The following is an 18,300-nucleotide window of genomic DNA, read 5'->3' as shown; positions in this document are numbered from 1 at the left end:
AGAGAAGTTTATTAGATTAAGAAAAATGAGCTGTGCTCTTAAGTTTGCAGTGTAATGTGAAAAATTATTGTGGATTTCACTGGTGCCTGCCATTCCATATTTTACTTAATGCCAGTGCTTTCCCCCTGGAGAGGAAACTGGGGAATTTGCTTGCTCAGGTGCTTCAAATGTCACAGCCAATCTAAAGTGATGTAATGGTTCTCTGAATATTCAGTTCATTTCCCTATATTTCAGCAAGTACCTTTTAGGCAGAATTCAATTGGTCTAAAATTGTTTCATTGGCTAGCAGATACAGTGGAATTCCTTCTTAGATTTAAGACTATCATTGTTTCATAATTTGCTTTTTTGTGTCTCTGCAGAGGGTGCTCGAGAGGAAGACCTAGATGCTGTGGAAGCTCAGATCGGCTGCAAGCTTCCTGATGATTATCGGTGTTCCTATCGTATCCACAATGGGCAGAAGTTAGTTGTTCCTGGGTAAGATGTTCACTGTTTGGGTTATTTTTTATGATACAAAATATTTTCTAGAATGTAAACAAATTGTATTTGTAGTTATTCTTAACAGATTAAAGGAGTATGAGAATTTCCTCTTGTTTGTTGTAGCAATCCATAAGACAGAATATAAAGCTTGAATTTGATTTTGCCAAAATAGATTATGTCTCAAAAGCATCATTTCTATTAATACATCTTTATAGTTTAAATGAAGTCTGGTTGGAGGTGGGGGTATGGGACATGAGAGGGGGGTGTGTGTGTGTATATATATATATAATTTAACTAGAACTGTTCTGAATCCTTGAAATGTTTACCCTGTTACAGGCCAGGTAAATTGTTTGGGAGAACTTGTTGTAAATTCTGTGTATCATACATCTAAAAAGTAATTTGCTCAGAGCTATACATACTTAACCAAAGAAAATATAGTTTTGTCCTATTCAAGCATAGCCTATTTTAAACTTACTTCCAAAAGATATGAAGTATTCGCTGTGGATCCTTTTGGTAAAAGCAGAGCATACAGTAGCTGTCAAATTCACTCCTAGTTTTAAAAGGTCTATTCTTTGAATGATTCTACTCCTTTTGTTCCTTTATGAAATTAAGCTAATTCAGAGACTTTGCATTTGTGACATGCTAATAGGAATTTAGGGAGAATTTTGCATTGTTCTTGTTAGAATTTGATATCTCTATGTGTGTGAAAAATCATATGAGGCTCTTTTACCATTTTAGATCAGAGTTGAGTGAGGACAGGGAATCTAGAAGGTGATCGATCATGTTGAGGTTACTGAGGTTCAGATATCAAATACTGGGCAGTTAGAACTAGATAAGCCTAAATCACTGATTTTTTTTTTTTTCTACTCTTGTTTTCCTGTCACGCTGCAACTTGACAAAAAAGGAAAAATTGTCATATTTCGAGAACAAACAGGAGAGAACTTTACTAAAGGAGTTGCTCTCACTTGACATGACAAACAGGTCATGAGTTCAACCCAGGGATTTTTATCTGTCCACAGCTCAGTGAGACTTAGGATGAGACTCTTGCAAAGACTGAAACCTGTGTTGTTCTCATTTGTCTACCATGAGATGAGTTTAGACACCAGACATCCCAAGTTTTTGAAAATTTGAATAAGGTTTAAGCTGATCTCCATTTATTCTGCCTGGTAGGATAGAGTAAGCTAAAGGTTGTTATCAAGATAAAACTACCAGAGAGAGTATACTCCTTTAAACATAAAATTAGTCATACATACATATATAGCAAAATGCTGGCAAATTATGGCAAGATAGGTTTTTGAAAGCAATAAAACTATTTTTTCTTTTTAAAAGCTTTACATTTAGATATTTAGGCTTTTAATTTAAACCAGAATCTTTCCACTCAAGAGTCTGAATTTAAGATATATAGAAATTGTAGTGTTTCATGTATTCCTGCTTTAGAATTGACATGGTAATCAGTTTTCATAAAGTTGTCAATGTGAAATTAGTACTCATCAAAAGGTTTGCAGCTGACTAAATTTTTGAGTCTGTGTTCTCAGGTTGTTGGGAAGCATGGCACTGTCTAATCACTACCGTTCTGAGGATTTGTTAGATGTCGACACGGCTGCTGGAGGCTTCCAGCAGAGACAGGGACTGAAATACTGTCTCCCTTTAACTTTTTGCATACACACTGGTTTGAGTCAGTACATAGCAGTGGAAGCTGCGGAGGGCCGAAACAAAAATGAAGTCTTCTACCAATGTCCAGTAAGTCGGAAGTGTCTTGAAAGGTGGCTTTCAGATATGTTCTGATAAAATGTGCATTAGGAATTTTCAAGATTATGGAATGAATATAGAGCATTATATAATTTGATTATAGACCTATGTAACTAGAAGGCTAATATTCTGATTTAATGACATAAAATACTAAAAGAAAATTTCACCAATGGACCAACAGTGCAAACAGTTGTACGTATAGAGGGGAAGCTGTGATTTGTGTTAGGGATTTTAAGCTTGGGAAAAACTAATGAGCTTCTTTCTGAGGTGATTAATTGTAATATCAGTTTCTAACTTTAAAAATCTAACATTTGCACATCATTTGATTCAAGTTCTGAGTGCAGTGGAAACTTTCTAAACTCTTTCTTCAGCGTGTATTTGGGTTATTGAAAAATATAGATCCTTTTCAGGAGGCTTTTGTTAAGATTTTCATGTAAGCACAGAATATCATGTCATTTGGTCTTATTATTTCCTCAGTTCTCAGTCATTCCTCAGTTACAGACCTGCTGCTTTTGTTTTTGTCTGGATGTGAACTTTTAACTTAAAAGAGGAATTTAAAATAGAAAATATTTTTCTTAGTTATCTGAGACATGTGACTCTATATGACATTTGTATTATTTAAAGAACTTTCATTACTTTAAGTTTTTTTCTAAGCATTTGCATTTCTTTATCTCATTTTTGACTTGATAGTTCTGTAAGGTTGTAGGACAATGACTTGGCCTCTCATTTCCTGAGAGAAACGATTAATCTAGAATTGTTCAGGTCCATTGACTGAATCCAAAGCCCTGTCTTTTAGGTCCATAGGTCATATATCATCTCATGGTTTTAACGTCTTAATTGTTCTCTTAAAGGATCATTTTTTTTAGTTCATTTGAACACTGAGAGCAGTGTATAAGCATTTTAACAGTTTTTGAGAGCTGCTTGGCATTCTTCCAAGGGCTTGATAGGAAGAGCCTAAATACAGAAATCATAAAAACAGAAACTGAACAGTATGTGGAATGTCTAAGTATTGTTTAGAGCACTTCAGTTATTGCTGTCTGTTTTGCCTTGTCCCCAGGGAAGGATACAATGAATAACAAGAAATTAAGTAAAATGTACCATATTGAATTATAATATTCTTTTTCTCACCTAGGACCAAATGGCTCGGAATCCAGCTGCTATTGACATGTTTATCATAGGTAAAACAAGAGTCTTCTTTTCTCCCTTTTTCCTTCTGGTCCAGACACATTAAGTTAGTAAAAACTTGTCTGTTTACTTGATCAGCTAGCAATTTTATATTTGTATTTCTTAGAGCGTGTTGGTTCATAAAGTACTATAACTATGTTTCTTTAGAATAGCCCTTATACTTCATTTGACTTGGGTTTCTACTTGGAAAAAAGCCATGCCCGATACAACCTTGTTCTCTCAGGATTCTTCTGTAGAACAGTGAAATACATGGAATAGCTAGAAATGTGTATATAGTTCCGTTATACACACATGCATTTTCGGTCGATCATATTAATGTGTAATTAGATAATGAAATAACGGTGCTTGTTCTCGTCTAGTGCCAGTGCTGTAGTAAGATACTGATAAGTCACACCAGAGACCTCAAACCAGCAGCCTTCAGAGACCAGTATAAACTGGGCCTTATCAACTGCTTGGCACACCTGATTTTTCTTGGTCTTAAAAGGGTATTTCTCATAGGATTTTTTTTTTTAACTTTTTATTAAAACCAATTAACAATGTTATGATAGTTACAGGTGAACAGTGAAGGGACTCAGCAATACAAACACATCTCATAGGATTCTGAGAACAATTCAGTCTGTATACAAGAGCATCTCACCCCTTTGTTGTTCATTCATTCTTGTTTTGCTTAGATTTTGCTCAAGTCAGACAAGCGTCCTAACTATCTGTTCTGCTTTTTAGAGGTATTTCTGGCACATATTAAACATCCTCATGTATTAATAGTGAAGGGGCCTTCCAGACTAAGTCATCTATAATTGTATCGCCTAATGGAATCTTGAGCAGAGTATAAGTTTCTGTGAGTTCAGAAACTTATGGCATATTCTAGGTTTAATAAATAAACTGGTACAGCCACTATGGAGAACAGTGTGGAGATTCCTTAAAAAACTGGGAATTGAACTGCCACACGACCCAGTAATCCCAGTGCTGGGCATACACCCCAAGGAAACAAGAAAGAGACGTGTACTCCAGTGTTCATTGCAGGACTATTTACGATAGCTAGGACATGGAAGCAACCTAGATGTCCATCAGCAGATGAATGGATAAGGAAGTTGTGGTACATATACACAATGGAATATTGCTCAGCAATATCCTTTTCCCCCTGCCCATAGGGGAGGGTGAGGAAGGCAGGGGTTGGGTGCGGCCTCTGGCCCTGACCTTCAGTCTCCTGTCCCCTGCCTCGGGGCGTCATTGGGGGCCGTTGGTCTTCTGAGCAATATTCTGTTGCTCAGAAGGAATGGATTTGAGTCAATTCTGATGAGGTGGATGAACCTGGAGCCTATTATACAAAGTGAAGTAAGTCAGAAAGAGAAAGACAAGTACTGTATATTAATGCATATATGTGGAGTTTAGAAAGTCAGTACCAACAATCCTACATGCAGGGCAGCAAAGGAGACATAGATGTAAAGAACAGACTTTTGGACTCAATGCGAGAGGGCAAGGGTGGGATGATTTGAGAGAATAGCACTGAAACATGTACATTGCCATGTGTAAAATAGATGACCAGGGCAAGTTTGATGCATGAAGCAGGGCACCCAAAGCTGGTGCTCTGGGGCAACCCAGAGGGATGAGGTGGGGAGGGAGGTGGGAGAGAGGTGCAGAATCAGGGGGACACACGTATGCCTGTGGCCAATTCATGTTGATGTATGACAAAAGCCATCACAATACTGTAAAATAATTATTCTCCAATTAAATTAATTTTTTTTTAGCAAAAGAAAAACAAAGTGCCAGAGTGAGCCATTAATAGACATTGAGAAAAGAGAAAACTCGGTTGGATGGCATCACTGAGTCAGTGGACATGAGTTTGAGCAAACTCTGGGAGATGGTGAAGGACAGGGAAGCCTGGCATGCTGCAGCCCATGGGGTCGCAGAGTTGGACACGACTTAGGGACTGAACAACAACAGTTGCAGTTTACCTGCTCTCAACTGATACCTTTAAATTTTTAAAGCTGTATACTATCAGACTCAGCTTAAATTGTATCTTCAGTCATTCCCTAAATAGAATTGTAAGTAAATAGAGACTGTAAATTCAGCATCGGACTTTCAATGTGGAAGAGTGCAGAAACTAGGTTAATAGAAACCATATTATGAAGAAATTCACTGAACACTGTTGAATAAGGGACTAATTAATATATTCTAGGCACTGAGATGTATTAAGAGTAAATGATAGGGGTCTGAGATAGATTATGTTGTATTACCAAGATGAGGCAACATAATTCACGCAAATACTTGCTATTGATCTAATCACTAGGTCACAGATATATGGTCTGGACTAGACTATCCCAGTCCTGCGTCTCTGCTTCGAGTTGGTCACTGAGACTATGGAGGACATTCGAATCTGTATTAGCACAGCTGGGCTGTGTGTGTTAGTCGCTCAGTCGTGTCTGACTCTTTGTGACCCCATGGACTGTAGCCCACCAGGCTCCTCTGTCCATGGAATTTTGCAGGCAAGAATACTGCAGTGGGTGGCCATTCCCTTCTCCAGTGGATCTGACCAACCCAGGGATCGAATCCGGGTCTCCTACATTGCAGGCGGATTCTTTACCGTCTGAGCCACCAGAGAAACTGCTTTGGGGTTATCCTGATGCCCAGAACTCCACAGTGCTATACCCCTATTAAATGTCCAGACTGAGCCTGGCCTCTACCAGAATTTTGTGCGTGAATCAGAATTTGCCTAGTAGACCAGGGATATACCTTATTCATCTGAGGATAGCTGCTGATATCTTTTTCTATAGTTTCTTCCTACATGTGGCTGTTATCTCCTTTGTTCTGTATGTTCTAGGAATTATAGACTGAAGGCTTTTCATTCTTGTACCAGAACCAATTAAAATTTAAAAGTTAACTTCAGTTTTAAGTGTTAAAAAGTAGTTTGAAGGAAGTTGGAGGGTTCTCTAGCAAGGTAGTTGGGGAATACGATTGCTAGAATTGAGGATAGAAATTTACCTAGGATTTGTAGATGACATCTATAAATATTTCCAGTTTTGATATCACTAGATACCAGTATAAGCATAGAGAAATTACAATTTTTTCCTTGTTTCCTGTGTAGATTTTTAAAACCTATTTGTCCTTTTTTCTTCTTCCCTTCCTTGTTTATAGGTGCTACTTTTACTGACTGGTTTACTTCTTATGTCAACAGTGTTGTATCAGGTGGCTTCCCTATCATCAGAGACCAAATTTTCAGGTATTTCACTCAGACCTTTTTGGTTTGGAATGATTATAAATCAGAAAAACACATTAAGTTACACATCATGAGATGAAGTTTCCCAGGAATGTTAATAACAGAACCTCTCACCTTGAATCTTATTGTTTTATTCTCATTTTAAAGCCAAAACATCCAAACAGTTGAATGACCAGTATTTTTTTCATCTTCAAGAATCAAGAGAAAAATTGATTTTGCTTTAGGAGCTATGGTTTTATAGTAGTTATATAATTGGGGGGTGGGGTGGGCAGGGGAGCTATTACCAAGTAATGAATATATTGTGACTAGCAAGGCAGTAACTGTTTACTCCTGGAAAATGTTATGTATTATCTCTGAAACATTCACGTATTATAGATGGTATTAGAGGTAATCTTGGTTCACAGTGGGCTGGTTGGCAGAAATGATAGATTAATTATACATTAGAGGCCTCTAGAATAACATACTAACACACTTTTATTGTCAGAGTCACCATTTAAAGGGCATAGCTGGGTTTTCAGATGTTCCAAGTTTCCTTAGCTCTGAAAACTGAAATAAGCTGTTTTTAGTTTCCAGGTTAGTTACTAATCCATTATTTGACCCACTGATCATTGAACCTTGACTGCTGTCATTATTGATGCAGAGTCTTCAAAATTTTCTAATTTGTTTTGTTTTTTAAGTTTAATAAGGTCCCAAATATGATTAAAATTTTTTATCCTAAGGTAAAATATAAACTATTTTGCACTGTATCTTTAAAACTTATATCTTGCAGAATTGAGGTTTGTTGATTTAACAATGTTTAATTTTTTTAAATTACCTAGATATGTTCATGATCCAGAGTGTGTAGCAACGACTGGGGATATTACAGTTTCAGTCTCCACATCATTTCTGCCAGAACTTAGCTCTGTACATCCACCCCATTATTTCTTCACATACCGAATCAGGTGAGAATTTTAAATGGGGGTGTTTTTTTAAATTGTGGGATATAGCTCATGGATGTGTTATTATCTCCCTATTTGATATGATATAAAAAACACATTTTGAAAAGCAGCTTCTTGCTAAAGTGTGGGGGTAAGTGGATAGCAAAAAAATTTTCTACAATGTAGGGTTTATAAAGTACCTTGAGTTTATATCAGCCTAACTTTAAGTTGTTTCTTCAGTATAAGTATTGTGCCCGGTACTTTGAGAGGTGGACTGCTAAGTTGGAATCATCATGAAAGTTCAGTATTAGAGTAAGGATGCATTCTAAAACTATGAATAACTTCCCTGGTTGTCCAGTGATTAAGACTCTGTGCTCTCAATGCAGTGGGTACAGGTTTGATCCCTGGTCAGGGAACTAAGATCCCACATGCTGCACAGTGTGGCCAAAAAAAAAGCTATGAAATTGCTCAAGATAAAACTATGCATTTAAGTTTTAACTTGTTTGTGTATATTTAGTTAAAAGTGTAATAAGTATTATTTGAATACAGCCTCTATAATTAGACATAGTGCTGAGCAAGCCCTGGATTTGGTTGAATAAAAAGCATATTAAATTAAATTCACTTTATAGTACTCTGTACTATGAGGTAAAGATAACATTTATCTTAAGATATTAAGATGTATTTTTTAGATGTATTTTAAAATACTTTATGATGTATAGATTTTTACAATGCCTATATATACACATATGTATACATACTGGAAATAATGGTAAAGTATACTTAACCAGGAAGCATTCTAGGATTTTGGTATTGTATCCAGCTTTGATGTCTAGTTACATATATTCAGATGAATTTGTTTTAATTTACATCCTGCCTAGGATTGAGATATGCTTAAAATAATAACACCTGTACATGCTTATAGGGTATTCTAAATGAAAATGAGTCAGCAGATTCTCAGAAAAAGGAGGGAAATAATAGTATTGGAAAACAGAGTCAAGGGACGATCTTGGTAACTGAACAGTAGATGCCCGAAATAGTGACATTTTGCTCTGAGCTTTCTAGAAGCTAATGGAGGAAAGGGAAATGGGCTGCATAGCCTTGTAGTGAAAAAAAGACTCCCATTTTTTTAACAGCAGTTTTTCGTAGCACTGTATTCTGGAATGTGTTTCCCACGTTGGTCATTTAAACATAAGATTGTTGGCACCACTGTGTCTGTAAGTTTTTGTGTTGCCCTTTCTGTTGTTAATCCTAACTGACAGTCAGGTGTATAAACGGAATGAAACAGGCGTGTAAACTGAATGAAAGCATTTCTGTGGGTGGAGTCCAGCCAGTATCTTTGAGAGCTTACAGGAATAGATGATTTACACAGACTTTGGGTTGGGTTTCTTAATTTACTTTGGAAATCCCTTTCACCATCTTAGCTCAAATACTATAGCTCTTAAACAGAAGAAACCAATGTGTCTCTACCACCCCTTTTTCTCCAGGATTGAAATGTCAAAAGATGCCCTTCCTGAAAAGGCTTGTCAGTTAGACAGTCGTTACTGGAGAATAACAAATGCTAAAGGTGATGTGGAAGAAGTTCAGGGACCTGGAGTAGTTGGTATGTAACCCAAGACTTGAGTTTAAACATCAGTTGCTTCTGAGACATTTTGGAGAGTATATGTGTGATACATATACTTGCTTGGTAAATACATGATGTACTAGTGGATAAGATGGCATCTTCTTAATAGCTGTGTTTCAGTGTGAAAGATACCATAGATTCTGGATTCTTCTCCTAACTGTAATACAATGAGTATAATGTATAAAGGTCATTATTTTATCAGTTTAGTACCTTAAACATGACCTTTTCTAAAAGGATAGCAAAGTCAATTATTTAGGGGTTGAATTTCCGTTCTGTGCATCACATGGGTTTCTTGCTTTCCCTTCTTAACTTCTTATTTGTTTTAGCTGGAAAATTATTCATTGTCATATTCTATAGGGTTACAAGGTATAGGACAGAAAAGAAAATAAATTTCATACTGGTCATCTTTTTGAATTTGAGGGGAAATGTTAAAATTAATAGCACAGATTTTATTGTCAATCATCTCTAGCCTCTGATTACAACTGACATTTGGCTTTTTAAAAAATTATATGAGTATCATAAGTTTCTGAGCCCTCAGATTCTTCAGTCTTTTGTTGTACTTTAGGAAAATATTATTACTTAAGCAATGCAGTTCAGTTACTGGTCCTAAGCATATGTAGGATTCAGTTTAAATTTGTTTTAATTAATTGCCACAAGTAGAGTCACAGTCTACATCTCTTTTTAAGAAATTATTAAGGATTAAGGGTCTAGTGCTAAAGAACTTTATTAAAGTTGTAATTCTTTTTCAGTCATTTTGTCTGTTGGGTTAAGACCTTTCTTCCTTGTGACTGCACTCTGGGCTAAATGCTGAAGACACATCTTCAGAGTTTTATGTTTTAGTCTCTTGCTACGTTTGAACATTTAAATTATCCTTATCTCTGTTTGAATTAGAGTCTGTGATAGTTTTTATTACCCATGTCTTAAAGAGTGTGTCTTCAATGACTCTCCTTTTTTGGTTTTTATTCTGATACTAGATATCATTACCCACCCCCCACCCCCGCCCCATGCATATACACTGTAAGGAATTCAGAGAGTACGAAAAATTGTCAAAATCCTCATAATCCCATCAGTGTTACCATTTTGTTACATTTCCTTTAAACAGTGTTTCTAATTATGCATTTACTTTAGTACAATTTAAAGAGGACATGTTTTATTTGCTATAATGAAGAATTAAATTTTATACTTTGATTTATTTTTGCTATTTTCTCTGCAGGTGAATTTCCAATCATCAGCCCAGGCCGGGTATATGAATATACAAGTTGTACCACATTCTCTACAACATCAGGCTATATGGAAGGATATTATACCTTCCATTTTCTTTACTTTAAAGACAAGATCTTTAATGTCGCCATTCCCCGATTCCATATGGCATGTCCGACATTCAGGGTGTCTATAGCTCGATTGGTAGGTTAAAATTTCCTCTGGTGCTGATTTACATGACTTTGTAGAATGAACTCCACAGAAGGTCTTACAAATAGTTTGTAAATGGTATTTCAGAGAACCCTAGCGATTTTGAGGGAGATACCTTTGAGGGACTGGGGGGATATGTGAATACATTGGGTGGGAGTGGACAGTAAGTAAACTAGGCTCCATATTCTTTAATCAGAGTAACTCTGTTATCTTTTTGTTGTTTTTGTTTGCTTTAAAGAAACTATTTTTAGAGCAGTTTCAGATTCATAGCAAAATTGAGCAGAAGGTACAGAGATTTCCTATGCTTCAGCATATGCATAGACACGCCCATTATCAATATCTTCTGCCAGAGTGGTACCTTTGTTACAACTGACGAACCTACCTTGACACACCATGATCACCCAAAGTCCATAGTTTACATGAGGGTTCATTCACTCTTGGTGTTGCATATTCTGTGAGTTTGAACGAATGACCTGTATCCTCCATATAAAGTAGTTATTGGTTTTAAAGCTTCAATGTCTTTTCCAGTTTCCAAAAACAGTTTTGTTGCCTAATGAGAATCACTACACTGGACCAGTTATAGTTGCCTTTATTTCATGAAGAGTAGGGAAACAATTTCTTACTATGTTTTTGCTAAAATTCCCAATTTAAAAAAATAATACAAATATCCTATAAAATCATTACAAATAAGATTTAATGGGTAGACTTGTACTTTTAGTAGTCTCTCTTTGGGATAATTTCCTAACTCAACTAGTCCTGTTTTTAAAATCTCATTTCTAGGGTTATGACAGGTATAGCAGTAACCCCAGTCTTACCAGCTATAAAATGATTAAAGAAATTTATCATGCTCCAGTAATACAATAGGAATACCATATGAATTGCATATCCAGAATGTAATCAAATCATAGATGTCAGGTATTAAAAAAAAAAACTCTCTAGCTCCTGGATGACCCTGATGTATGGGTCCAAAATAAGTCTGGGAAGATAGACATGATGTTAACATGACTTAGATACATTCCCAACTCCAGTCTGGAAAGAAAAGGATGATGAGACTCCGCCACTAATATTTGTAGTATTTCTGGTGAAAAGAATCTATAGTCTTAGCTTCAGAAGTGAAGTTTAGCTTCCCTCCCAGTGTGTATTTCCAACACTGTGAATTTGCTACTTCCTATAACAGTCTTCCGTTTTTGAGTAGCTCCATCTCTGTATGAGATTGATATCATCCTTAAATGTTTGATACAGTTTATCAGTGAAGTCATCTAGGGCGAGAGTGCTCTTTGTGGGAACATTTTGAAATATGAATTTTATTTCTTTAATCATATTTTCTGTTCCTTATTTCACTTTTGGTAATTTGTGTCTTTCAAGGACTTTGTCCATTTGGTCTAAATACTGAATTATTTCTATAAAGTTATTTGCAATATTCCCTTGATACCCTAAAGAGCTACAGTTATACATCGTGTTTTGTTCTTGGTATTGGTAGTTTGCATCTTCTCTTTTGTTCATCACCTTAGCTAGGGGGTTATCACTTTTATTGATCATTTAAAGGAACAGTTTTTGGTTTCACTGTTTTTCTCTATTTGCTCATTTTCTATTTCATTGATTTTTGGAGTTATCTTTCTTTCTTTCCCACTTTAGGGTTTAATTTGCTTTTTTTTTTTTAATTTCTCCAAGTAGAAGTTTAGATGATTGATTTTAGACGTTCTAAGCACTGTTTTAGCTGCATTTCACAAATTTTGATGTGTTTTTTTATTAACATTTAATTCAGAATATTTTCAGATTTCCTTTGTAATTTAATTTTGATCTCTGTATTTTTCTAGAAATGTATTGATTTCCAAACATTTGGAGCTTTTTAGTTACCTTTTGGTTATTGATTTCTAGTTTTGTTATGGTTAGAAAACTTGCTGTGTATAATTTCAATTTTTTAAAATGTTTTGTGGCCTAGCATTATGATCTGTCTTGGTAAATGATCCTTGTGTATTTGAAAAGAATGTGTATTCTGATATTTGGGAAATATTATTCTATAAATGGCAAGACAAATTGATTGTTTTTCAAGTCTTCTTTATATTTACTGATCTTTTGTGTATGTGTTTGTCCTCTGAGAGATGATTATTGTAATCTCCAACTGTAATTACAGTTTTGTCTTTTTTTAATTCTGAATTTTTATTCTTTTAAATTTGTTTCATGTATTTTAATTATATGCAAATATGTGTAGGATTGTTATGTGTTTTTAATGAAGTGCTTTTTTTATTGTTATAAAACCTCTATCTGTGACAATATTCCTTGCCCTAAAGTTGCTATATATTCCTGACCTAAAGTGTAAAGAGTGTTGACGTTTGTTTGTGCAGGCAGCTTGCGCAGTTAAGTTACTATTGAGTCAGTTGATCCTGTCGAGGCTTGTTTTTTGTGTTTGTTAGGGTGGGGATAGAGTAGTCTTTACTTAAGTACAGTAGTTCTCAGACTTTCCAGTCTCATGATCCCCCTAAGCTCTTACAAGTTATTGAGGACTCCAAAGAACTCTTGCTTACCTGGGTTATACAACATTTATCATGTTAGAAATTAAAACAGAAATTTTATAATATTTACTTACTCCTTTTTTAAAGTTTAAAATTTTTTAATTTATAATTTCCAATTACAGTAATAAACTCATAACATGTTCAACCTTCTCTTAACTATGTTCTTACTTATTTAGAGTTTTAGTTTCCTCCCGACCACAAAGAAACATGTAAAATCTTGATCTCCCTTGTGGAAAATGTTTTCTCTTTCTCCAGGATGAGAACTCAATAAAATTAAATGAGAATTCTGCACTTATTTCTAATCAACATGAAAGAGGCAGTGGGGATTGTGTTTCTATTGTGTTGTATTTGTATTGTACTTTTCCTATTTAAAAATTAGTTTTCTTGATATAGAAGTTGAGTTGTCCTCATTTGTCCCCTAACCATGTATTATCATTCTTAATACTGCTTTTTGTTCTATACTTTGAATGCTGCTTTAAAGATTTTTTTGGTTGGTCTTAAGTCTTTTCTTGGTCTAGGTAGTTTGCTTTTGGACACTTTAGAGGCCTCTAAAGACATTCTTGTCTGTGTGTTCCCTTTTCCATCTACTGTTTTTGTATATACACTTTTGTCTGAGATTATCAGCAATCTTCTTCTTTAGCTACATTATTTTTTTTTTAAAGAGTTTTTCTGTTCTTTTCTTAAGATAGTTAATAATCATACTACCTGGATTTAATGTTTCAGAATTTCCTAAGTTTTAATCTTCTCCCCCTTTTGGAGCTTCTGCTGAATTTTAAAGTCTTTATTTCCCAGAATAAGAAAAATCAAAAGATAAAAGTAATGAAATATGTTATATTTATGTATATTTTCTCTGTTGTTGTTAGTGTTACAATAAATCCTGAGTGACAATTACTTTGACAAATTCTGAAGGACATTTCCTTTCTCCCACATTCATTACCTTGCTTGCTCAACAGATATTTATTGAGTACCTACTAGGTGCTGGGGAAAATCCAGTGACCAACACAATGAAAATCTCTGCCTTCAGGGGTGTAATGTACAGCATGGTGATTATGGTTAATAATACTGTATTGCATATTTTGAAAGTTGCTAAGAGAGTAAATTTTAGAAGTTCTCATCACACGAAAAGAGCTCTGTAACTATGTATGGTGATGGATGTTAACTAGATTTATTGTGGTGATCACTTTGTAATGTATACAGATACTGAATCATTATGTTGTACATCTGAAACTAATATAATGTTGTTTGTCAATTATGCTTCAATAAAAATAAAAAATAAAAGAGAAGAAAGATGAGGAGATTGAAAAGAAATCTCTGGCTTGGAATTTACATTGTAGTTGGAAGAGACAAAGTGTAGTAAATATACATTCTTCACTTATGTCAATAAGTAGTCATAGTGCGCTGGAGAAAAAGCAGAGTAAGGATGCTAAGAAGTGTACTGTTGGGTGGTTCTGCGACAAAGATGTGTGATGGAAGGCCTTGGTGACATTTGAGTTCATGCTTAAAAGAAGTAGAGGGAAATGGGTGGATGTGTAGCCTAAGGGTGTTCCAAGCAGAACAGCAAGTACAGAGGTGCTGAAAGCACTCATGTGCTTGGTGTGTCTGAAGACGTGCACGGAGGCCAGTGTGGCTGGAGGACAGTGGATAGGGGAGAGTGGTTGGAGACGCCACATGGGGCTGTGGGGTGCTGCATTTGCCATGCCATAAAGGCCATGGGGGAAGGACTTTTGCTGCCATCCCAGCCCAGGTTTCCCAGTACTTCCCACAGTAACAGCTAGGTCCTCCTTGCTGTTCAAAATTCTGTCCAATTATAGTAGCTCCTCTCTTGAGTCTTCAAAAACGTATGAGACAGAAAACCAACAGCAGAGTAAGTCAAGACTCGACTAGAGACGTTGCTTAAAAGGAATGGAAGTGTCCAAGAGACGTTCAGATACTGGATGTTCAACATCACTGCTGCCTTATTCTGCTAGTCTTCAACAAGTTAATTTAAAAGTAGAGGCTACTGAAGGTGGTTGTCTTACTAGACCTCTTGTTGACAGTACATAAAAGTTACCAGCAGAGGTCGTAACTTAGTTATATTTTTATATCCTTGTTTCTGTAAGCATGCAGGTTAATAAAGAATTGTTCCACAGTACATTAATAAATTCAGTAAAATTTTATCTTGGGTTGTTAGAAGTGGTCTGTTTGCTACCTTCTGTGAATTACCAACCACCATGTAAAAAATAACTTGATGAAGTATATTTACTGTGAAAACCACATTGAGCATTAACTTGTCATAGCATATATACTCTAGAATCTTAACGTTAGCATGTGCATCATGAACATGTATAAAAGTCTGTAAGATTCTATAAAAAGGTATAAAATTCAATGAGAAGTCTATAGAAATTCATACTTGGCATGCCCAGTTGTTTAGATTCTAGGTAAATGAGAATTTGTATTAAAAAAAAAAACTGATGGAAGTTTTTATCAAAAGATTGTCTTTTCTTTCAAGGAAATGGGTCCTGATGAATATGAAGAAATGGAAGAGGAAGAAGAGGAGGAGGAGGACGACGACGATGACGATTCGGCAGACATGGATGAATCTGATGATGATGAGGAAGAGAGACAGAGGAGAGTCTTCGATGTTCCCATTCGAAGACGCCGCTGCTCTCGCCTGTTTTAGCAAGCCTCTGCTGATGGAAGCCCTGGGATGAATCTAGCCTTTTAAATAGGTGTCTCAATAATGTCAATAACTAAACTGTTCTCAGCTTATATTAATAGCAGGAAGACTAGCATGAAATACTGTGCCAGGCCCTGGGTTCCGTGAGATGCTACTTTAGGAATTGGATTGTTTGGGTTTGCTTTGTGTTTTTGAGGTAGAGGAAGGAATGGGAATCTTTTTTTTTCTCTTCTAGGAGTTAATGGGAGAATAGTTATCTAGCTAAGCAACAGACATTTCTTTATTTAAAAATATTTTATACTTATAAAAATATGGAAATGGAAGGGAATTGGTTTGAAAGGGGATTTAAAATGAATCAGAAATACCTACACAAGGATAGAGAGAAACTATGTGACTGAATGGTTCTGTGAAAAGACTTATAAGTTATTTGGAAATGAACAGAATTTGTAATTAGGCTAATCCATTTAGTGATTCCTATATATTTTGTACGAACAGGGAACTAACTGACTAAATAGCTTGACTGCCAGTTGTTTGTCCTTTCTTAGACAATCTATCCTTGAATTTAGAGTTTTCATCACGACCTTGAATTTAAAGCTATTGGTATGGCCTTGACCATAAATCTAGTCTTCAGCTCTATCAACTTTGGATTTAATTTAAGGTTTTCAACACTATGACCTTTACCACACTGTTCACAGATGCTTCATGTTTGAAATGTAGTGTGTAAAAGTATGTATTGTGTTTATTAACAAGGTTCTTCACAGTGTCTCATGTAGTCTAAGTTTGTAAATACTGCTTCTGTTTTGTTACTTGACTGTCTTAACTTTGTGATAAGTAACATGAATTTTATCTTAAGATGAAGTATGTTTTCCTGAAACATAAGAGATTTTTTTTTTTTTGTAATTATATATAATTGAGAGTTTGGAAATGAAATCCTCCGAATGTCAAAACCTCACATTTTGAAAACAAATTTTGGTTCCAATCCTGTATTTTGTGTAATTGACTATTTCCCATAAATATATATATTAATAAGCCTTTGCTCTTAAAATGAAGATAAAATCAAACCTCTTTGGCTTATTGCCAGAGGCCCATTCAAAGTCATTTTCTGGCTCTAACTAAACTCTTGTCATGTAATCTACCCCAGAAACAGTCTTTTGTCTTTCCCCCAGAAACAGTTCTTTTGTAGGGAAAACTGTAGAAAGAGGGAAGTATATAGAGGATTAAGAAGTTGCCATCAAGAAACTTAAAGGCAAACTTAGCCTTTCATATCGGCTAACATGAAACATGTCAGAATGTTCTGAAGTGGAGTAAATAGTTTTTCCTGCCCCCCCTTTTTCTTCAATAGAGTGTTATCAGGGTGCCAAATCCTTCTATTATGCCTATCCTTAAAAAAAACACAACTCATTGTTTTTTTTAAAAATAAACTTTCCCAATAGAGTAGTAACTAAAAGTAGTTAATGTTGGAAGTTAAAGCTGGTTCCAGGATCCCTCACCATTCTTTGCATCTTTCACTTTTCAGAATTGGCCTCTCCTTTCTCTCCGTTCCCAGAGAACTCATGATGCCCCACGTCTCCCTGTCACCCCATCCAACCCTTGTTCCTCGGAATGCTTCAGGCTCACTTATCCTTGGTTAGAATTCACATTCTTTTAGTATGTTGCCTGAGTTCTTCCTATGTTGTGATTCATTAGTTGATAACCTCAACTTCTATTTCATTGGCAGAATATGTATTCACACACAAAAAGGGATCTAACAGTTGGTCTGACTGGACTTTCGGTGTAGTGAACCCCATTTCTGGCTCTGAGGTCCCTTCAGAACATCACTTATTTATCTGAAGCTTGATGTATCAGAATGAGGCAGATAGGTAAACAGTAACCAAACAGCTCAGAGTTTTTTCCTTTTGTGAAAAGTCAGAGGTAACTAGCTGATGCCTGATAAGGTGGCCCAATCTTTTCAACATTCCAGATTGCTTCCATCTTCCTGTTCTGCCATTTGTAGCAGACTTTAAGATCACTCATAGCCTCAGTGTAGCAACTGCAGTCATACTGTATTCCAGGAAGGATGATGAGAAAAGGGGGAAATTAAATGGAAAGTAAAAAGTTAAGCCTGGAGAAGTAAACCAGCCAGGTCTCTCAACAGGAAGGTAAGTAGAGATGGGGCAAGAGATGCAGGTGTTAACATGGGCAGCATGGAACCCTAGTAAGAAATTGTAATGGCCCAAGTAAGACATTCTAAATCTAGATGTACAAGCTGGCTTTAGAAAAGGCAGAGGAACCAGAGATCAAGTTGCCAAGCATCCTTTGGATCGTAGAAAAAGCAAGAGAATTCCAGGAAAACATCTGCTTCATTGACTACGCTAAAGCCTTGGACTGTGTGGATCACAACAAACTGGAAAATTCTTCAAGAGATGGGAATACCAGACCACCTGACCTGCCTCCTATGAAATTTATATGCAGGTCAAGAAGCAACGGTTAGAACTGACATGGAACAACAAACTGGTTCCAAATTGGGAAAGGAGTATGACAAGGCTGTATATTATCACCCTGTTTATTTAACTGATATG

At 35.9% G+C, this 18,300-nt stretch overlaps 1 protein-coding gene across 1 annotated transcript in view; it reads left to right on the top strand.

Moving 5' to 3' along the window:
- Positions 1 to 16,840, top strand: part of FBXO3 (F-box protein 3) — a 33,634-nt gene extending 16,794 nt beyond the window's left edge. Inside the window, exons 4-11 of the mRNA XM_004016392.6 lie at positions 360 to 474; positions 2,013 to 2,217; positions 3,359 to 3,404; positions 6,544 to 6,628; positions 7,444 to 7,566; positions 9,027 to 9,142; positions 10,377 to 10,567; positions 15,575 to 16,840. Coding sequence (XP_004016441.2) covers positions 360 to 474; positions 2,013 to 2,217; positions 3,359 to 3,404; positions 6,544 to 6,628; positions 7,444 to 7,566; positions 9,027 to 9,142; positions 10,377 to 10,567; positions 15,575 to 15,745 — 1,052 coding nt within the window. The 3' untranslated portion in view covers positions 15,746 to 16,840. The remainder of the gene's footprint in view (positions 1 to 359; positions 475 to 2,012; positions 2,218 to 3,358; positions 3,405 to 6,543; positions 6,629 to 7,443; positions 7,567 to 9,026; positions 9,143 to 10,376; positions 10,568 to 15,574) is intronic.
- Positions 16,841 to 18,300: the final 1,460 nt, after the last annotated feature.

This window comes from Ovis aries, chromosome 15, assembly GCF_016772045.2.
Source record: "Ovis aries strain OAR_USU_Benz2616 breed Rambouillet chromosome 15, ARS-UI_Ramb_v3.0, whole genome shotgun sequence".
In the NCBI taxonomy this organism is placed as follows: domain Eukaryota; kingdom Metazoa; phylum Chordata; class Mammalia; order Artiodactyla; family Bovidae; genus Ovis; species Ovis aries.
The sequence above is the reverse complement of the archived record's forward strand: the minus strand, read 5'-3'. Positions and strand labels throughout refer to the sequence as shown.